Below are 22,949 nucleotides of genomic sequence, written 5' to 3' on the forward strand. Positions count from 1 at the left end.
ACCACATCCCATTAAAGTCTTACATAGCTTCCGGAGCACTTAGTGCTAAATCCCAGTGCCCGCCCTTTGTGCTTACTCCAGCTTCCTCCCTCCACCCTGTAACCACCAACCCTGCATTCACCACCTGACTGGCCTTCTACTCCTTCTGGGCCTTTTTTATTCTCTGCCTGGAATGCTCTTCCTCTGCCCTGCTTGGTTGGCTGCTTCTCATCCTTGAGGTCTCAGGTAGAATGTCATCTCCTCCAGGAGGTCTTCCTGGATTGACCCTTCCACCTAGAGGGTGCCTGTGCAGAAAAAAAGTTAACACAGCAGGCCTGAGACTGCTCCCCTTAGAGAAGCCAGCTTTCAAGGCAGCCTTCAGCTGGTATCTGGAATGCCCCATGCAACTCCAAGAGAAAGAGCCTCTTTGCCAGCAAGGCCAGCAACAGTCCCATGGCAGGCTCTCATTGGCCCAGTGTTGGTCATTTGTCTTTGCTGAGCCAATCACAGTGACTCTGACTGGCCAACCTGAAGATGACCCTGCCCCTGGAGTGAGGTGTGGAAAGAGAGTAGAGGAAAGGGTAATTCCTCAAAGGAAAGCAGGGGGCGCTGTTCCCAGAAGTGAGAACGGAAGCTGAATGAGAAGTCCTTGTTGACCGAAGAAGAGTTGACGCCTTTGAATTGTGCTGTTGGCGAAGAATATTGAATATACCGTGGACTGCCAGAAGAACAAAAAAATCTGTTTTAGAAGTACAACCAGAATGCTCCTTAGAAGCAAGGACGGCGAGACTGTGTCTTACATACTTTGGACATGTTGTCAGGAGGGATCAGTCCCTGGAGAAGGACATCATGCTTGGCAGAGTACAGGGTCAGTGGAAAAGGGGAAGACCCTCAATGAGGTGGACTAACACAGTGGCTGCAGCAATGAGCTCGAGCATAACAACGATTGTGAGGATGGCTCAGGACCGGGCAGTGTTTCGTTCTGTTGAGCATGGGGTCGCTATGAGTCGGAACAGACTATATGGCACCTAACAACAACAACAACAACAACAATTCTCCCATGACTCTGGTTCACACAGGCCAATCTGGTTTTAGTTTACTAGTCATTTTCCCCAATACCCGGTTTTCTTCTTTCTCTCCTACTCAATTTCACGTGCCGCCCCCCCACCCCACCACTATAGCTCCTTTTCCAGGCTCTTGCTCCCCGACTTTTCAGATTTCCCGTCCTTTTCATTCAGTGCCCCCCCTCCATCTCCATCTGGAAATTGGGAGCCACTGGGAGCAAAGGAAATGGAAAATGCAGGGGAAAGACAAATAGCACTAAAAAGAATTTTTTTTTTAACGTGAAAATGGGAATAGTGAGATGCTCCCATAAATTAAAACCCTGAGTAGAACGAGAGGCAACGCCTCATGACCAAGAAAGGAAGTGAAGGAAGAAGGTGCATGGTGTGGAAGTGATTTGGATGAAATGTGACTGCTTAGGCTTGGGGCTCCACCGACAGGTGAGTGCCAGAAACTCCAAGTGAAACTGAACGGTGGCCCAGAGAGTTTTCCACCAGCCTTGGTGCTTCCACGTAGTTTTCCAAGGAGGAGCTGGGCGAATGCCCTTGAAGATTAGTGCTGGCCAGTGACTCAAATAACGGAGGAGGCCGTGGGCTCTTTCCCAGGAATGGTGATGGCAGAGGAGGCCAAGGGAAAGGCGGGGGGAAGGTATGGTGGGAGAGAAAAGGCTTCACAGGACGGGAGCCGGAGAGAGGGGAGGTGGAGGTGATGAAGGAAAATGGAAGCCGGGTCCAAACGGACGCCCACTGTCCAGCCCATAAACCACCTCACTTGGCGAGAGTGCCTCGATTCCAGATGTGGAAACAAGTGATCATTTCACTCAGGAATGGAATGAGTTGTTTCCACCTACGCAACAGCCTTCCTGAGAAAGGTGTGGTTGCAGGTCAAGGTTCTGGCTGCAAGGCAGCTTTCTGCTCCTCAGGAATACGCCCTGTATACTATGAACCAGCTCCTGATCGGCTGCCGAGGCCGCTACTGCCACTATTATGCTACCACTGTCACTACTACTACTAGGACTACTGCTACTACCGTTACCGCTGCTGCTACTACCATGATTAGGGCTACTGCCGCTACTGCCACTATTACTACCACTACTACTATACTACCACTGCCACTACTACTATACTACCACTGCCACTACTACTACTGCTGCTGCTACTGCCACTATTATACTACCAGTACTAGTACTGCAACTGGCACTATTACTGCCACTACTGTCACTGCCGTTACTGCCACTATTAATACTACTACTATTATCCTACCACTACTACTAGAAACCCTGGTGGTGCACTGGCTAAGAGCTCAGGCTGCGAACCAAAAAGCTGGCAGTTTGAATCCACCAGGCGCTCCTTGGAAACCCTATGGGGCAGTTCTACTCTGTCCGATAGGGCCACTGGGAATCAGAATCAACTTGACAGCAATGGGTTTGGTTTTTTACCACTAGTACTATTACCGCTACTGCCATTACCACTACTACTACTATTACCGCTGCTGCTATTACTGCTACTACTACTATTACCGCTACTACTACTATTACCGCTACTACTACTACCGCTACTACTATTACCGCTGCTGCTATTACCGCTACTACGACTATTACCGCTACTACTACTATTACTGCTACTACTACTATTACCGCTACTGCTATTACCGCTACTACTACTATTACCACTGCCAATATTTCTACCACTACTACTGCAGCAATCACAGTACCACTACCACTACCACAAGCGACCTGGTGGGGCAATGGGTAAAGCGCTCAGCTGCTAACCCAAAGGTCGGCCATTTGAACTCACCAGCTGCTCTGTGAGAGAAAAGACCTTGCGACCTGCTCTCATAAAGATTTCAGCCTAGGAAATTCTATGGGGCAGTTCTGCTCTGTCCTCCAGGGCCGTTATGAGTTGGGCTTGACTCAATGGCACACAACAACTAATACCGCTGCCGCTACTGCTGCTGCTGCTGCTGCTGCTGCCACTATTACTACCTCCTATAGGAGTTGGAATCGACTCCACGGCACGGGGTTTGGTTCTTGGTTTTTTTTTTTGTATCACTGCCACCACCACTACTGCTGCTACTACTACTACCACTGCCACCAGTACCACTATTGCTGATGCTATTACCACTACTCCTACTATTACCGCTATACCACTGCTCCTATTGCTACTGCCACCGCCACAACTACCGCTGTTACTGCCGCTGCTACCGCTATTACTACCACTACCGCTCCTACCACTGCCGCAACCGCTACTGTTAACTGCTGCTGCTACTACGGTTACCATTATCACTACCACTGCCGCTACTACTGTTACTGTTACTATGCCGCTGCTACCGCTATTACTACCACTACCACTACCACTATTACTACTGCCACTACTACTTTTGTTACTGCTGGTGCTGCTACTACTATTACTACTGCTACTACCACTGCCACCACTCCTTTTGCTACTACTACTACTACTATTACCACTATTACTACCACCACATTACTACTACTATTACTATTACCACTGCCACTACTACTACTATTGCTACTACTGCTATTACAATGAAACATGTGAGAGCCAGAACTCAATTTGACTGCCTTGTTTCTCTGAGTCTCACAAGGTTTCCGCCTTTTGACAGGGTGCAGCCTTACCACTTTTCTATCACTCCCTATTAGTGGAAAATATTTGAGTTTTCATTCTCTGACACGTTTCTGTCTTATACAAGTTCTGGCAATGACAGGTTTTACTGTACTGCTACTCTTGCCATTACTATTACCACTACTACTACTACTACCACTACTATGACTATTGCTACTGCTACAGGTCATCAGCAGCCATCTACTTAGTGCTTGTTGTGTGCCAAATTATTGCTTGAATCAGGTTTCTACCTCATTTATTCTCACAATAACCCCAAAAGACAGGTAAACTATTTCCATTTTTCAGAAGAGGACCTGGCTTGAGGCAGTTAAGAGACATCCCAACATTCAAATCCAAGGCTCTTTCCAAACTGGACTTCCTCCTTGCCATCCACGGGACAGAAGCCAGGTGTAGACTGGTCTGGCTGCCAGTAGAGGTTGATAAGCATGGGTTGACGACTCCAGGGATTATTGGATGCCCTGTTATTCTGCCCCTCAGCCCACCTCTTGCTACCCACTTTGCTGAATGGAATGAACAGACAAGGAGGCGACAAAATGCCTCTCTGTCCTGCAGTCTAGAACCCCCTTGGGGAGAGCAGGGTCCTGCAGCAACACTCCAACAGCCAAGCAGCAGCTCAGCTTATTCCTTGAGGGTGTAGGGAGAGAAAACAGTGTGGTGGTGAGCTCTGGAGCCAGAAAGAAAAGTGTGAGTCCTGGTTCCTCTGCTTATCAGTCAGGTGACCATGAGCACGTCACCTCTCTGACCCTCGGTCTCCTCCTCTGTGAGTGGAAGATCTGAACACTGATTCCACAGTGTTGGGGAATTAAAACAAGATATCACGTGTGAGGTACTTAGTATCATGTAGAGGAAATGAACCATTCAATCAACTGTTGTTCATTAAAAATAACCAAAATGAGGCACAGGCTGTGTGCTCTTTGCAGTGTTTTCCACTAGAGGGAGCACAGAGAAGCGAAGACACAGCTGCTGGCCAGCCTGAAATCTAGCCTCTCTGACTGTGGAGGAACGGTTGTGTTTGTGTGACCTGGTCAGTCAGCTAAAGCAGGAACGATGGTGGCACCTCCAGAACTTCCCCAAAGCCTTCCTGGAAGGTCATCTTCACAAAGGACAGAATTGGAGATGAAGACCTCTGTGGCCGCGTGTCAATGGTCCCTCCAACATTAAAGTCAGTTTTTAGTCATGCACATTTATAAAGTGGGGCCCAGAACAGCTTGTTTTCCTCCCCATAACACTTGGTAATTATTCCCTGCGTCCAGAGACCCCAACTGAGACACAGTCCCTGAGAGGGAACGTCTGCAATGACGTCCACCACAGACGTCAATCAACATTTGCTCCACGAGCAATGGAGCGTGCAGGCTGATGTGATGTTTACATTTTCAGACTTTGTTCATCAGCAGGGGATCTTAGGCTACGAGCCAAGGAAGCTGACTCCTGCCTGGAAGCACCCGGGGCGGGGGGCTCCCCCCTGGAGACCAGTCATCTCCCCTGCACACAGCCTCAGCTCCAGCCACTCGGAACTTCACTCTGTTCCAGCAGCTGGCTGTCACTCTGCTCCTTTCCACATACTGTCTCTTTCCACCTGGAACCTTCTTTGTCTCCACCTGGCAAATTTAAACTCGCTCGTTCTTTAGGGCTCAGGTGAACTATCACTTCCTCAAGGTGGGCCTTCTTCATGTTCTGCTCCAGTTTAAGTACCCCAAGCACCCCATTCTTCCCTCATAACATTGACAGCCCTGAATTTCAGCTCTTGACTCACTTACAGTCCACCTGCCTCAATAGATCCCAAGCTCCATGAGGGCAGTACTGTGTCTTGTCATTCTCTCTCCAGCCCTGTACCTGACTCAGTGTGGCATAGTCGGTACTGTGTTAGTGTCTTGGGCCAGCAATAACAAAACACCACAAACCAAGTGGCTTGTAAGAACAGAGCTGTATTGTCTCAGTTTTGGAGGCTAGGAGTCAGAAATCAGGGTGTCAGCCAAATTGATTCCTTCCGAGGCTCTGAGGGAGGATCTGTTCCTGCCTCTCTCCCAGCTCCTGGTGGCTCCAGGTGTTCCTTGGCTTGCAGCTGCAGCGTCACATGGTGTCCCTTCTCTGTGTTTCTCCTCTTTTATAAGGACACCAGTCATAGAGGATTAGGACCCACCCTACTCCAGTATGACCGCATGCTAACTGATCACATCTTCAAAGACCCTATTTCCAAACAGGGTCATGTTCACGGGTACAGGGGTTAGGACTTCAACATATCTTTTTTGGGGGGACACAATTCAGTCCATAAGAGTGCTCAATAAATATTTATTGAATGAATGAATGATTTTTCTTCTTTTATGCTTCCATGGCTGACAAAGCCCCTTCCGGTGGACACTTTCTTGAGGGATATTTATCCTTCAATGTCTACATTCAGGTCCTATTTTGGCAGAAATAGTGGCTATTTCAGGTCACCTTGTAAATCTGTGTTGATGATGACGATTGTGACAGTGATGCCGATAATACCCTAATAATAAAGATAACTATGCCAGTAATAATAAGAAGTGACTACCATTCGTTGCAGGAGGAGCCCTGGTGGTGCAATGGTTAAAAGCTCAGCTGCTAATCAAAAGGTTGGTGGTTCAAACCTACCCAGTGGCTCCACAGGAGAAAGGCCTGGCGATCTGTTTCCATAAAGATTAAAAAAAAAAAAAATTGCTGTTGAGTCGATTGCCGTTACTACATCTCTAACGTCTGTCGTACTTATTTTAAGCCTTAAAACCACCATGCTTGCCAAAAGCTCGCTTATCCTATAAAATCCCTGAACTACAAATAGATGGTTATTACCAGCATCTGTTGTCAAAGAGCAGAGACAGTATCATCTGGGGCCGGCAGTCGGCCTGGACGTCACCTGCTCCCGGGCTATTTGGAGGGCCTGGAGCTCTCTGATGCAATTGCCCAATTATATCTCGATGAGATGGTTCCGGTGCACCTGCTCCAGACGGCTGTAGCTGCCATTCCAGGAACAACTCCCCGAGCAGCAGATTCTGGGGGGTGAGGCTGCGCAGCTAAAGGCCACCTCCTGACAAATTGGTCTTGCCTTTCATTTATTTGTATTTAATTAAAGAGAATTACCCTGGCACTGTATTATCACTCTGAAAAACTCACTTCATGAAACAGAACAACCAGAATGGAAATACTGAGAATGATCACACATTATGAAGAACGTAATTCATGTCACTAAACGATCTGCATAGAAATTGTTGGATGGGAACCTAAACTACTGTGTAAACCTTCACCAAAAACACAATAAAATCTTATTAAAAAAAAAAAATCACTTCGAGAGTATCTGATTCAGGGCTACAGCTTTAATTTGGGTTCCTAAGTTAAATGGCAAGAAATGTAGCTGAACTGGGCTTGAACCTTGCTCTGAAAGCCGCTGAGGGCTGGGTCATAGGGCGGAACTGGGTTGAGGGTCACGCAGTAAACTGGGGCGGCCGATATACCCTCTCTGAGTCTTGTTTCAGTTCCTCAGGTCAGACTTGGGTTCACAGGACCTGCCCTGCAGGGTCTTCAGCATCCGGATCACATGGGGAACAGAAAGTTCTTTGCACAATTGCTGGCAGGCACCAGGAGCTCAATAGCTGCTAGCTTGCCAGATAATGGCTCTCATAACATGGACTAAGTGTTCAACTTGTGCCGGGCACTGGTGATTACGTGGGTGAGTGGGTGTCAGGGCACAGGACCCAGAACGTCCGAGATAGGGATCGATGACAGCCATTATTCCTTAACCAGCCATTTCGTCTGTAACAGAGACAGGTCAACGGCTACTTGTGTGTGTGTGTGTGCGCGTGTGTGCTTCCTGCATGCCAGACGTTGGGCTAAGAACTTTGTATTTCCCATGTGACTTAATTCTTACAATGACCCTATTGAGGAGGTACTAGGGTCATCCCCATTTTACAGATGTGGAAACCACGGTTGGGAGAGGTCGAGTAATTAGATTGAGATCTCAGTGTGAGATCTGAACCCAGGTGGCTAACCCCAGATCACAATCCTAACCACCTTGCTGTGTTGTCCACAGAGAGAGCAACACATGTTGTTTTCCAGTTTTTAAATGAATTCACTTTCATTTTGCTCCTGGGCTGTCTTTGCTATTTAGGTCTGAATTTGAAGGCACGTTATAGTGAAATTCTTCCCTTCCTGGCTTGCCAAGGGCTCCCACCATGTCTGTCTGATTTTATAGAGAAGATACTCCCTATAGACTGTACTCATGGGCCTCCTGGAGCTCTGAGTAAAAAGGCTGGGCTTTTTAAGGGGCTCTTTCTTCTTCCTTCCTAAGATGCACAAGCAAGCTTTAAAGGATGAAAGACCTGAGGTGGCCAACATCCCAGATTCCAGGCATGTGTCTACCGACTCACCGCTGCGGTCCACTCTAGCCCAACCAACTATCCTCGGGCACTTTCTTGTTCCAGAGAACCCAGCTAGACACAGAGCTCCCTACTCACTCGTCCCCTAGGAAAACTAAAGCTTGCCAGGCCAACTTATTTTTGTTTGCCTATTGCAAAGCTAGTTGAGACAAAAGCTACCTTTGTGTGTGTGTGTGTGTGAAAACATGCACATCAAAACATGCTCCCATTTAACAATTTCTGCACATATTGTTTGGTGACATCGGTTACATTCTTCACATTGTGTCAACATTCTTGTTGTTTCGCCACCATTAATTTAGACTCACTGCCCCCGAAACTTATCTAACTTTTGGCGTTACTATTGTCACTTTGGTCTCATTTTTTTTTTTTTTAAACACGATACTTAAGGATGACATTGTTATTTGTTTAAAGGCGACTTCAGGGGATAGTTTCTTTTCAAGGTTTGAAGAGTATTCCAGGGCTATAGACTCAGGGACTCCTCAGCTTTAATATACCCAGTAAGTCTGGATTCTTTGGGAATTTGAAGTTCTGTTCCACGTTTTTCCTCCCTTTTTATCAAGATCCATCTATTGTGTCCCCAGCCAAAACATTTGGTAATGGTATCCAGGCACCAATCAGTTCTTCTGATCTCAGGGCAGAAGGCTGGGTTCATGGAGTCAATCTGTCCTGTAGTCCGGCTGCTCTGATTCTTGGGTTTCCTTCTTCCTCTGTTGCTCCAGGTGAATAAGACCAAATGCTGTATCTTGGATGGCCACTTGTAAGAAAGCGACCTTTTTAGGGGAGTTTTGTGAATTCATTTGGTCCCCATGCCAAAGTAGGTGCCATTTTGAGCAAGTCCCTTGTTCAATATACAAATGGCCAGATGCCAGCCTGTGCCAGTGAGAAAACTAAATTTATGTCCTGGGTGGCCCCCTCGAGAAGGAACATTGCCACTATAATGGACAGGTGCCCTGGATTCAGAAGGACTGGCTTTCTTTGATATTTTCTTACTGAAGCAGATAGGCAGGGAGTCCTGCTGGTGTAGAAGCTACTTCGAGGAAGAATTCTGGGGGCAGTTGGATGTCAGGCAGCATAGGACTGTGGTCTGCAGACTCCAGGCCTGCTTGGTGCTGCTTGGAGGGTGACCGTGGGGAAGTCCTCTACTCTATCCAGACGGACATCAACTCCTCATCTACCATGGAAGGAACAATGCTTGAAGCTCACGAGTCCTCCTGGTCCCAGCATCCCTCCAATTCTTGGCTCTCTGTTGAGCAGCTAGTCTGGGAAGGGATTTTTCTAGAAGTTAATGGCAAGGATCTGGCAGATATCCAGCTAGTGGTGGATTTACGCCCTTATGCAGTTGGTCTCATTCTTTTTAGAGATGCTATTTATGTACCAGAGTCTCTGGAGGGTGCAAACATTTTACACGCTCAGCTGCTAACCAAAAAGTTGGCAGTTCAACTTCACCCAGAGGTGCCTTGGAAGAAAAGCCTGGTGATCCGCTTCCAAAAAGGTCACAGCCCTGAAAACCCTATGGAACACAGTTCCACTCCGACACACGTGGGGTCACCAGGAATCGGAATCGACTCCATGGCAACTGGTTTTTTAAAATATATTTGCCCGCACAGAATCACAGGCACAAATTAAGTGACTGATGAAGTCTTGAAGTCTTTCATCACCATCATCATTGCAAGACAAACACTTACAAAGCCCTTTCCCTGCCATTATCTCATTTCATCCTGCTAGGACTCTGCATTTGACAAGTGAAGCAGCTTAGGCTCAGAAAGGCCGAGCACCTTCCTGGAAGTCCCACAGCAAGTTAGTTAGAGGCAGGGCTAAACGGCAAATCCAGGTCTTCAGAAACTTCTAGTATTCTGTGGAATTTCCTAGAAATTCCAGACTGTCCCCAGGCTGCCACAGGACACACTGAATCCCATTGTAAAACACAAACCTACTCACCAGCTGAATGAATGAATGAGCCAATAAGTGAACTGAATCATCCCATCCATCCCTCCATTCATTCATCTGGCAAGGGTCTACTGGGTGCCTACTGTGGCCCCCGCCCTGTGCTAGGTGTTGAGGCCATGGTGATGAATGAGACAGAACTGGACTCTTTCCTGGCGTGCAGCCAGATGGAGCTCGACTCACAGCCTTTTACCGTCTGTCTCCCTGTTGTGTCCCACCCAATTTGTCTACGGCTACAGGAAACATCCACCATGTCTGCCTTCTCAGAGCTTCCATTCTGGAAAAGGTGATGTAGACAGATGTGCACGGACACCATGCAGTTGACCTGTGCAGGAAGGAGCATATTGTGAGGCTGGGTCTGCACCCAGGTCATTTCCGGGAGGAAAGTCAGTAGACAAGAGGGGACAGCCCCTCTCAGGCTCGCCCTGCATGGCTAATCACTACATTTTGCTGCCACAAAGGCCCCGAGGCTGGTCAGTACAACCCCCTTTCTGCACAAACATAAGGCACCAGGCAGAACCAAGCACAAAGATAACCATTGCCTGCATTTGTGGTTCCATAATGTCCTTAGGTCACGTCTTGTACTTTGATAACCACTGTTAATGAGCCTTACTCTAATCCTGAAGCCACATTCTTATGCATATAGTCCAGCTTCTCGTATTATTTGCTCAGCATACAGACTAAGTATGGTGAAAGGATGCAACCCCGATGCACACCTTTCTTGATATTAAACCACCCAGTATCCACTTGTTCTGTTTGAATGACTACCTCTTGGTCTATATACAGATGCCTCGTGAGCACAGTTAAGTGTTCTGGTATTCCCATTCTTCCCAATGTTATCCACAGTTTGTTATGATCCGCACAGTCGAATGCCTTTGCACAGTCAATAAAACACCGGTAAACATCTTTCTGGTATTCTCTGCTTTCAGCCAAGATCCACCTGACATCAGCAATCGTTCCACATTCACTTCTGAATCTGTCTAGAATTTCTGGAAGTTCCCTGTCAATGTCCTGCTACAACCATTTTTGAATTATCTTCAGCAAAATTTTGCTTGCATGTGATATTAAGGATATTGTTCATTAATTTCTGCATCCTGTTGGATCACTTTCTTTGGAATGTGTACAAATAAGGAATCTTCCAGGCAGTAGGCCAGGTAGCTGTCTCCCAAATTTCTTGCCATAGATGAGTTAGCGCTTTCAGCATCATATCCATTTGTTGAAGCATCTCATTTGGTATTCTGTCGATTCCTGGAGCTTTGTTTTTCACCAATGCCTTCAGTGCAGCTTGGACTTCTTCCTGCAGTACCGTCGGTTCTCGATCATTGTCTACCTTCTGAATGTCAACCAATTCTTTTTGGTACAGTCACTCTGTGTATTCCTGCCATCTTCTTTTGAGGCTTCCAGTGTTGTTCAATTTTTTGCCCATAGAATTCTTCAATATTGTGACTTGAGGCTTGAATTTTTTCTTCGGTTCTTTCAACTTGAGAAATGTAGAGCATGTTCTTCCTTTTCGGTTTTCTAACTCCAAGTCTTTGCACATTTCATTATAATATTTTACTTTGCCTTCTTGAGCTGCCCTTTGCAATCCTCAGCTCTTTTACTTCATTTCTTCTATCCACTTTAGCTGTTCTGTGCTCAAGAGCAAGTTTCAGGAAATTCATTTTGGTCTTTTCTTTCTTTCCTGTCTTTTTAATGACTTTTGCTTTCTCCATCTTATAAGACCAGTATGCAGCTAGAAAGGAGCCCTGGTGGTGCAGTGGTTCAACGCCCAGCTGCTAATTGAAAAGTCCATGGGAGGAAGATGTATTTATCTGTTTCCGTAAAGATTACAACTTTGGAAACCCTATGGAGAAGTTCTACTCTGTCCTATAGGGTCGTTGCAAGCCAGAATCAACTCAACGGCAATGGGTTTGGTTTGGTTTTTTTGAATGCAGCTAGCCTTTATTGCCTATAGGGTTGATATGAGTTGGAATCACTCGACAGCAACAGGTAACAGGTATAGCCTCTATTGCTACATTTGGGGAGTGAGGCCATCACTGCCCCCTACTGGCAGCGCTCTAGACCTGCACTCCTTCAAGCATTTCCTGTGACCCTACTATGGGCTGCCCTCAGGTATGGGGATACAGATGTGGAGGAGACAGACAAGATCCCACCCCTTGTGGCACCTACACTTTTGTTTCTTATTTCAGCAGTACATATATCTCTTGAGAGTGAAATCGTGTAACCTGAATGAAGAGTGTGTCGCCAGCAACGTCACAGCCCAAGGAACACACAAAATCACATCCAACTTTCCCTGGTTTCAATTTCCAGGCATCAGTGGCGGGCCCTTGGAAAATCACTACCGTCTAAGACAGTTCCACTTCCACTGGGGAGCAGTGGACCAGTGGGGCTCGGAACACACAGTGGACAACCACGTGTACCCGGCCGAGGTTCGTAGACATCATCGTACCAGCAGATATTTAGGAGCTTTCTCTGTGCCAGGCTCTACTTACTGTAGGGTGGTGACCAGCCAGCCAGGCTTGCCAAGTTTGGGCTAAAGACCACGACCCCAGACCTACAATGGGAAGCGGGGAGGAGTGGAAAATAAAGACACGGATGAAGTCCAAGGTAGGGTCACCAGAGTTACCCAATAAAAACACAGACAATATTTGGGACATTCTTACACTGAAAAACTAATAGTTGTTTATTGAAAATCCAAATTTAAATGAGCATCCCTTGTATTTTATCTGACAACCCTCATTCAGGGATCATTCAGAGGGCAGCAAGTGATCAGATTGCCTCATTTCTATCTCACGAAGTTAAAACAATCCTCTCCTCTTCCCCCCACGAGGAGCACAGAGGCCATTGCTTTCCACAGTTTTGCCAAAGATGCTGGTGGTGGTAGGGCTCCGCACAAGCAGCCACGACAACTGAGTTCATTAAAATAATTAAGTCGACGTATCTGTCCTGTGTCTGCTGTACAGAAAGGGAAGGAACAGTTGGTTTTCTTTTTGGCTGCATCCTGGTAAATTTAAATTCTCTTCCTGCTGTGTTTCAGCTTCACTTAGTTCACTGGAATTCTGTGAGATACCAAACCTACAAAGAAGCCATTCTGGGAGAAAACGGTTTGGCTGTGATAGGCGTGTTTTTGAAGGTAATTGCTCGCTGGGGCACAGTGCTCCTCATGAAGAAAGTGGGTGTGATCATTCAGAATTATTTCCTAAGCAGTCTGTTTACAACGAAGTGTGCTTTTCAAATCCACATCTCCATGCGTCTGTGCTGTGCAGCTAGGCACGTGGCATAAGGAACTACAGAAGTTGGTGGAAGTCTTGCCAGAAATAAAGCATAAGGTAAGCTATGTATTTTTAAATCAACATGATTTGAAAAGAAAGATTGTTTGGGTTAATGACTGATTTACAAGAGAAAAAAAAACTGTAGTTTTGTGGAAAGAACACTGCAGAGGGAGTCTAATTCCAGTTCTGGAAATAGAATCCCCCAAAACCAAAACCAGGTGCCGTCAAGCCGACTCTGTCTCATGGCGACCCCATGTGTGTCACAGCACAACCGTCCTCCACAGGGTTTTCAGTGGCTGATTTTTCCAAAGTAGATTGCTAGGTCTTTCTTCTGAGGCATCCTTGAGGAGACTCGAACCTCCACCCTTTTGGTTAGCAGCTGATCAGATTCCAGAAGTCAAGTTGGGTGGGTCTAATTCCCATTGGCTGGCTCTCTAACTTAGAATATGTCACTGCAATTCTTGGAGACCTGTTTCCTTCTCAATAAAATAAAAGTGTTGGACTAGACTTGGGTTTCCCAAAATTCATTCAGGCAATATCTTGAAGATGACTGACATATTTGCTGGCCACTGGGATTATTATTTACTTAATAGTTTTCTCTTGGTTGATTAGCTTTCAGAACTCATAAGCCTCATCCCAGGCAATGACATTCACTGGGGTATTTCCGCCCTCCCGTTTGTCAGTCTGTCATACTATGGTAGCTTGCATATTGCTGTGATGCTGGAAGCTATACCACCAGTATTTCAAATACCAGCAGGGTCACCTGTGGTGGACAGGTCTCAGATGAGCTTCCAGACTAAGATAGGCTAGGAAGAAGGGCCTGGTAATCTACTTCCAAAAATCAGCCAATGAAAACCTAATGAATCTCAACAGAATATTATCGGTATAGTGCTGGAAGATGAGCCTCATGCTGGAAGATGAGTTGGAAGGCACTCAAAATACACAGTGGACACAATGGACTCGAGCATGCCAACGATGGTGGAAATGGCGCAGGACTGAGCAACGTCTCCTTCTGTTGTGCGTGGGGTTGCTATAAGTTGGAGCCAACTAGAGGGCAATTAGCAAGTAATATTTTTATTATTTAATTTTTATTGTACTTTAGATGAAGGTTTATAGAACAAACTAGCTTCTCATTAAATAGTACACATATTGTTTTACGACATTGGTTAACCATCCCATGACATGTCAACACTCCCTTCTCAACCTTAGGCTCCCTATTACCAACTTTCCCGTCCCTTCCTGTCTTCTAGTCTTTGCTCTAGGGCTGGTGTGCCCTTTTAGTCTTATTTTGTTTTATGGGCCTGTCCAATCTTTGGCTGAAGGGTGAACCTCAGGAGTGACTTCATTACTGAGCTGATAGGGTATCCGGGGGCCATACTCTCAGAGTTTCTCCAGTCTCTGTCAGGCCAGCAAGTCTGGTCTTTTTGAGTTAGAATTTTGTTCTACATTTTTCTCCAGCTCTGTCCAGGACCCTCTTTTGTGATCTCTGTCAGAGCAGTCAGTGGTGGGAGCCAGACACCATCTCGTTGTACTGGACTCAGTCTGGTGGAGGCTGTGGTAGTTGTGGTCCATTAGCCCTTTGGACTAATTTTTCCCTTGTATCTTTAGTTTTCTTCATTCTTTCTTGCTCCTGAAGGGGTGAGACCAGTGCAGTATCCTAGATGGCCGCTCACAGGCTTTTAAGACCCCAGACGCTACTCACCAAAGTAGAATGTTGAACACCTTCTTTATAAACTCTCTTATGCCAATTGAGCTAGATGTTCCCCGAGACCACGGTCTTCACAGCCCTCAGCCCAGCAATTCAGTACCTCAGGGAGTTTGGATGTATCTATGGAGCTTCTGGAAACCCTGGTAGCATGGTGGTTAAGGGCTATGGCTGCTAATCAAAGGGTCAGCAGTTTGAATCCGCCAGGCACTCCTTGGAAACTCCATGGGGCAGTTCTACTCTGTCCCATACGGTTGCTATGAGTTGGAATTGACTCGACGGCGCTGGGTTTGGTTTTGGTTTTGGTTTTATGGAGCTTCCACGACCTTGTCTTGTACAAGCTGTGCTGGTTCCCCCAGTATTGTGTATTGTCTTACCCTTCACCAAAGTTACTACTTATCTATTGTCTGTTGCAAGTAATATTTTGTTTTAAAACCAACTGAGATAAATACTTAACTACTAATGTTTAAGTATGACCCCCCCCCCCCCAGTGTACCACCCAACACACTCCTTGGGACCTGAGAGGGAGTACAGGTCACCCTTGTCTGAGAACACGAAGGCCCAGTGGAAGAGGGAAGGTGCTTGCTAGTGGCTCCCAGCTGAACCTCCAGGTCTCCCCAGACCTCCTTACACACCTGGCTGTACCAAGTATGGCTCCAGCCGAGGACAAGGAAGAACATGTAGCCTTCCTCCAAGATCAGCTGAAAAAGACTTTGATGGAGACTCAGAAATTCCAAAGAAATGTGGTTTATTTATTCAGCACCAAACAAGAAGCGAAACACAGACAGAGCCAAAAGGAAGGAGTCGCTGTGGTCTTCAGACAGGGGGCGGATAAGCCTCCAGCCTGTGTGAACAATGGTAGGAGTGACTCGGACAGAAGCACAGATGGAAGCTGGGCCAGCCCTTCCTCACCCTCAAGGGCGGTGTTTGATCTGTGCGGGGTACCTCCCTTGATGTTGGCCTCAGGGACAGCCTCACGGATGGGGACCAGAACACCCCGCTGCTCGGCCTTGCTGCTCAGGAACTCCTCAAGGCCAAGGTGCTGCAGCCCCTGCCCCATCCTCTTCCTCACTGGACCACAGCCAGAGTAAACCTGGGTGTTTTCCGAGCCAGCGCCCGCCACCTGTGGTGTCTGATCTCCACGTGGTGGGCAAGGCGCTGGCTGGTAGGTTCTGGTTGCTCCAGGGGTCTCATTTCCTCCCCTGGAAGTCTGCAGGACATTCTTTCCCATGGACTAACTCAGGGTTTTCTGGGGCAAACCACTGGGAGTCTCAGCGGGAGCTATTGAGGAACTGCTTGATGGAGACACAGCAAGTGTGGGGACCCTCAGGTTTCTTACCTGAAAACAAGGGAATCAGACTCTCAAGAGATCAGAGGATCTGCTAGATGGCCCAGCCTTGGAAAACAAAAGCCTGGGCTCAAGTCCAGGAGTTTCCAATCTGGGATCTTAGGCTTCCAGAAGTTTCTGCAGTCCATGGGAGATACTGCAGCCTGGCCTGTAAGAGAACCCGAGTCAGACTCCCTGGCAGTAGTGGCTTAACTTCTCTGAGGCCCAATTTCCTCCTCTGCAAACGGAAATCATAAAGGCATATGTATGGGAGTGCTTCTACGAGGACTAGGATACGTGCAGCACTGCAGACCTGTCTGGAACGTCCCATCAGCCAGGACATTCCATCACGGGGCCCTGATAAGTCAACTCTTGCCCCATCAACCCTGAGTGGCCACTGAACACTTTTCAACCCCTATTGTTTCACCTTCTCTCCTTATTTTTATTCTCTCTCTGAGTTGCATAAAGCTTCGGAAACCACTTTCTATCTTTCTGATGTAGGATGTGCCCAAGTAGGAAAGTGAAATGGTGCTGATGTCACCTTCACCAACTAAGACACCAGAGTGGGGCACCTTCCCAGGCAGCTGGTCCATGCACACTCTGGTCACGGATGGCACTAACTTAACCTGCCCACGTGCTTGCTAGGACAGTATTCCAGCCAACTGAGCTGGCCAGAGGCACAGAGGAAGGGCCTCGACTGGCTTTGGGGGCACATGAGGCAGTGTTCCCTGTAACCCTCGGGCGGCTCCAATCCTGACACATCTTAGAGAGGGGACGCAGAGCTCTTGCAGACGTTGCTGGAGCTATGCAGCTGTTCTCCCCAGACGGCCCCAATGGGGAGGAGCGCAGGGAGCCTGGCTTTGGTTGTGCTAGAACCAGGCCCCTTAACCCTGCCTATTCTTAATGAAAAGAAAAGTGTGGCATCAGAGCTGGGGAGTCAGCTCAGCATGGAGTGTCTCCTGAGCAGGTGTGAATTACCACGGCTACTAATTACCGGCGCAGGACCAGGCAGTGTTTCCTTCTGTTGTACAAATGCTCACTATGAGTCGGAACTGACTCAACAGCACCTAACAACTAACTCACAGAGGTCCCTTCGTGGAGAAGACCAGCCATCACAGAAGTGTAATATTTTCAGTGCCAGGCTATACTCCCCATTTCCCGCTCCCTCCCCAACACTCAGCTGCTAACTAAAAGGTTGGTGCTTCCAGCCCACCCCAGGGCCCCACAGGAGAAAGACCTGGTGATCTGTATCAATACAGATGCAAAAGCAAACCATACCCATTGCCATCAAGTTGGTCTCGACTCATAGCGGTCCTATAAAAAAAAAAAATAAGACACAGCAAAACTGCCCACACGGTTGCTAAGGCTGTAATCTTTACAGAAGCACACTGCCACATCTTTTCTCCCATGAAGTGGGTGGTGGGTTAGCACCAAGCACTTAACCATTGCTTGGTGCTAACCATTTTTGGTTAGCAGCCAAGCACTTAACCATTGCACCACCAGGGCTCCTTCCATAAAGATTATAGCCAAGAAAACCCTATGGGGCAGTTCTACTGTCACATAGGGTCGCTATGAGTGGACAATGACTTGACAGCACCCAACAACAACCCCCCCAAACAAAAAAAAAACCAAACCCAGTGCCTCCGAGTCGATCCCAACTCATAGCAACCCTATAGGACAGAGTAGAACTGCCCCATAGGGTTTCCAAGGAGCGCCTGGTGGATTCAAACTGCTGACCCTCTGGTTAGCAGCCATAGCACTTAACCACTACGCCACCAGGGTTTCCAACAACCCCCCAGGGCTTGGTAATCGTTAATCTACTTTGGTCCCTATGCACCTGCCTATTCTGGGTATTTCACACTGTATCATACAGCACATCCCTTTGACTTAATTCACTGAGCATAATGTCTTCAGGGTTCATCCATGTCACAGCACGTATCAGGACTTCATTTCCCTTTATGGGTGAGTAATATTCTATTGTGTGTGTATATACCACCTTCTGTTTATCTGTTCATCCGTTGGTGGCATTTGAGTTGTTTCCACCTTTTGGCTAGAGTAAATAATGCCCTGAACACTGCTGTCCAAATATCTGAGTTCCTGCTTTCATTCTTTTATGAATATATACCTAGGAATAGAATTGCTGGGCCATTTGGTAATTGTACGTGTAACTTTTTAAGGAATTGCCAGGCTGTTTCCCACAGCAGCTGCACCAAAAAATGATTAATTTTATAAGGGAGTTTTTGGTGGGAGTCCCTGCTCTGTGTGGAAAAGGCACATATACTTGACAATGCTTCAAGACGTGATGACCACGCCTCAGCATGGGCCTCTATCTCGGAAATGTACTTCCTTCCCATTGATGTGAAGACCACACATCCCGACAGAGATCAGTGGAAAGTGCCCCCACCCCTGCCTCCTCCAACTTTGCCTGAGGTCTGACGTGTCCCGTGGTTCTGGTCCTCAGGACTCGCGGGCGGCCTTGGGCCCTTTTGAGCCTGCTGGTCTGCTGCCCTCCTGTCCGGATTACTGGACCTACCCAGGCTCCCTGACCACTCCTCCACTGACCGAGTCTGTCACCTGGGTTATCCAGAAGCAGCCCATTGAGGTGGCTCCAGACCAGGTGAGCTGCACCTGTAACGGTGCCTATGGGCTCGGGGAAGAAATCCCTTGGTGTGGCAGTTTCACCAAGATGCTGCGAATGAGCGCCACAGAGTTTCACTCTTGGGTACATTCTGGACATTCTCGCAGGAGAACTCTCTATCTGAACTGGGAGCTTACTGAGATTGAACTGGGGTTTCCATGTTACAGCTTTTCTTCAGATATTGAGGTGTTAGTATTAGAGAGAGAGAGAGACAGAAATACAGAGAGACACAGACAGAGAAAGAGAGCTGATACAAGTGATATGAGGGGATGGTTGTTCTTTAGTACCATCTTATCTTTAGTGGTTTAGGATTCAGACAAGCATGCTTAACAGCAAACGGTTGAACTAGGTTGTGTTGTCTTCTGTCTGAGTCTGGGTAAAGTTGCTTTAAAAGAACAGATGTGACATGAGAATTGGAACATGGGCCCCTGCCTATAACGGGAACCCAACAGTTATTTGCAGGTAAATACATTAACCAAGGAAGGGGCGACGCAGGTGAATGCTAAAAATCTGTTAAAGAAGTAGGGCTGTTGAGAAAGGAAGAGAACATTTTAGAGTTTGTTCTACATTTTTTCTTATAATTTTTTAAGTTTATTTGTTGTTGAGAATATACACAGCGATATATACCAATTTAACAGTTTCTTACAGGTACCAATTCTGTGACACTGATTACATTCTTCAAGTTGTGTTTTCCACGTCTTTTAAGATGGAAAAGTAAGGAATTTAGACTGCAGAGAATGTTCTCACATGCAGTATTAAATCATGGGATTATATATGTCTAGAGAAAAGTCTAGGTGGATTGTATCTGTCAGCTATTCCTACTATAATGCTGCCTAACAAACCACCCCAAATGCAATGCTTGTCACAAGCACTGCTTTTTCTTGCTCATGGGTCTGTGGCTTGGCTGGGGAGATCTGTTCTAGGCTGGGGAGATCTGTTCTAGGCTGGGGAGATCTGTTCTAGGCTGCAGATGACTGGGGTTACAAAAGGCTATGGTCGGGGTGGGTTGACTCCAGTTTTTTAACCAGTGGCTACTGAGGCAGACTCTCATGGCAAATGGCAGACATGTAAAAAAGCCACTCTGCACAAGCACATTTAATGTCTCTGGTCACATCACACCCATTTACATACTGCTGGCCAAAGCGAGTTGCAACAGCCCCTCCAAAGTCAGTGGGGCAGGTGAGTACAGTCCACCCCAAGGGAGAGGAAAAGGGAGTGACATTCACTGATCATACCCTAATTTATCACATAGATACACACCAGAAAGTTAATAGTACTTGTCCAGGGTCATAGTTTGCAAAGGTTTTTATTTTTCCCCTTTTTCTTATCTAAATATTCTAATACCTCTAAATTGAGTAGATAATATATATTTTTTTAAAAAGTCATAATATCTTTTTCTCTGGAAATCTTTAGGATCTGGAGGAAGTCTGTTTGTCTAGGACAGTTTAGGACTTAGAGATGACATGTCAACAAGCATACTGCCACTCTCCAAGCCCTTGCCCAGGGCAGATACTTCTGATGAGTCACAGCACTGTTCACCACCCCTGGTTCAGAATCACTCTTTCTGAAGGCTCTGGGTAAGCTTTCAGAGGTTCTTCCCGTCTCACGACTCTGTGAAAATATTTTTACTTAAAAGCCATGGGATGGTGCTTTGAAAGGTTGATCTTGACGTACAGGTTATTGATCCATTGTGTAAGCCTGAACTGTTGAAGACACAAGGCAGGCCTTGGTTGAAAAATGGTCCCTTGCCACCAAGACCCCTTATGTCATCCAACAAGCATACAATAGGTACCTGTCGTGTGCCAGGTACTGTGCCAAAGAGGGTGAGAATGAAGAGAGGATACAGAAACAATGACAGCAGTCTCTGCACACTGCGGTCCAGGGGAAAACAGAAACGTAAGCCAATAGTTAGAAGACAGGGTGGAGAGCATTATACACAGGTGCAGAGCAGAAGCCCCTTACCTTCACTAAGGGAACTGGGGAGGTAGTGCATGAACCACCTGGAAGGCAGGAAGGAGTCTGCCAGATGGAGAAGAGGAGGAAAGTAGCATTTCTGAGAGAGCTAAGGACACGTGCAAAGCAAGACAGTGTGAGTGAGCACATTGTACTAGTGCCTGGTGAGTGTACGCACAGTGTGCTACCCAGCTCTACCATGCCAGTATATGCCAGCTGCCAGGAGTCAATTCCAACTCACGGCAACCCCACGTGTGTCCAAGTAGAACTGTGCTTCATAAAGTTTCCAAAGGCTGATTTTTCAAACGTAGATCTCCAGGCCTTTCTTCCAAGGTGCCTCTGGGTGGACTCAAACTTCCCACCTTCCAGTTAGCAGACGAGCGTGTTCACCGTTTGTACCACCCAGGGACTCCAGGGGCTGCTTTATCAGCCACACAGCTATAACTTGCTCAATAAATGGCCATTTTGTAGATAAAATCCCATTTATTTATTTAATTAAATATACGATTTATTCTCACATAGCCCATTAATATATGTTGAGAACAAGTGAGATTATACATAAAAAGATCTTTTAGTTCTTTGAGTGAAAAGTCAATCCAAATGTAATTTCCATTTACATTGTATGTATTAGTTCAGCATTTACAGTATAAAGTTCAGCATTTATGGTATATGTATTAGTTATTTATTGCTGTGTAACAAAAAGCTCCAAAACTTAGTGGCTTAAAACAACAGTAATCATTTGTTACCTCTCAGAGTCTCTGTGGGTCTGGATGTTGGGTGGTTCTGGCCTGGGATCTCTCAAGAAGTGGGGGCCACAGTTATCTGAAAGCTTGGCTGGGACTGGAGGAGTCATTTCCAAAGTGTCTCACTCAAATGGCCGGCAAGTTGGTACTGGCTGTTTGTTGGCTGAGGGCCTCAGTTCCTCTCCACATAGACTTCCCGTGGGGCTGCTTGAATCCCCTCACACATGGCGACCGGCTTCTCCCAGAGCAAGTGATCCAAAGACCAAGGTGGAAGTTGCGATGCCTTTTATGACCTGACCTCCTAAGTCACACTCCATCACTTCCACCACATTCTATGGGTTACACAGGGCCATCCCTGATTCAATGTGGGAGGGGACTCCACAAGGCCCTGACAGAAACTGGGAGCTGGTTTGCTCTATACCTGCACCTGGCTTACTCTGGCTACTCTCTTTTCCAGCTGTCAGCGTTTCGGACTCTACTGTTTTCTGCGCTTGGTGAAGAAGAGAAGATGATGGTGAACAACTATCGCCCTCTTCAGCCTCTGATGAATCGGAAGGTCCGTGCGTCCTTCCAAGCTACTGAAGAGGGCACAAGGTCCTAAAGTCAACATCTCCATGTTAATGGGTAGAACTGACTTTTAAAAACAAGGAGATGTTATTTCTCAAGCTTCATGGTCTTATCATATGTAACTTCCAAAATTAAAAAGAGAGAAAGAGTCCATTGTAGTCAATGTACTTTTCATTTCAAGTAAAAGAAACCACTTCAGAGAGGCTTGGAAATCTCACGGAAATCTCATGAAACCCAAGGCAGGAGTTCTGTGACCTCAGGGCCAAGCAAGTCACCACTGACCGAGGCCATCACATCAACCCTCTCTAGGTGGGGTCACATGGTCTTCCCTTCTGCTCCTCATTGCATGCCAGCTGCTTCTGCTTCTCTCCAAATGGTGCCTCTGTTTCCCCATGCTCACGGCCACCCTATAGTTCCCAGGCAACACACAGAGACTGAGACTAACACCCTTCATTCAAATTCCAAATTCCTGGGAGACAGAGGAACTCACTGGCCCAGGCTGGGTCACCTGGTTCAATTTACTTGGCTTGGAGCAATATTGTGATCCCTCCCTATTCAGTCCATTGGTGAAGGAGGGATCTTCCACTCTAAATAGTACAAGATGGTTGAACACATGCCACCTGACACTGGACAGATGAGAGCAACAGCACTTAGTCGTCTGTGCTCACAGCCTGGAGGAGGAGGACACCATGCCACACAGGGGCAGGGTGAACCAGCGGGGGCCACGGG

General features: G+C 47.0%; 1 protein-coding gene across 1 annotated transcript in view; it reads left to right on the forward strand.

The window, feature by feature from the left end:
* The window catches only part of CA5A (carbonic anhydrase 5A), a 49,115-nt gene extending 26,537 nt beyond the window's left edge, over positions 1-22,578 (forward strand). The window contains exons 4-8 of the mRNA XM_003418066.4: positions 12,326-12,444; positions 13,053-13,148; positions 13,282-13,344; positions 18,781-18,936; positions 22,111-22,578. Coding sequence (XP_003418114.2) covers positions 12,326-12,444; positions 13,053-13,148; positions 13,282-13,344; positions 18,781-18,936; positions 22,111-22,254 — 578 coding nt within the window. The 3' untranslated portion in view covers positions 22,255-22,578. The remainder of the gene's footprint in view (positions 1-12,325; positions 12,445-13,052; positions 13,149-13,281; positions 13,345-18,780; positions 18,937-22,110) is intronic.
* The last annotated feature ends 371 nt before the right edge of the window (positions 22,579-22,949 follow it).

The sequence above is a fragment of the Loxodonta africana genome, chromosome 21, assembly GCF_030014295.1.
Source record: "Loxodonta africana isolate mLoxAfr1 chromosome 21, mLoxAfr1.hap2, whole genome shotgun sequence".
NCBI classification, from domain to species: Eukaryota; Metazoa; Chordata; class Mammalia; order Proboscidea; family Elephantidae; genus Loxodonta; species Loxodonta africana.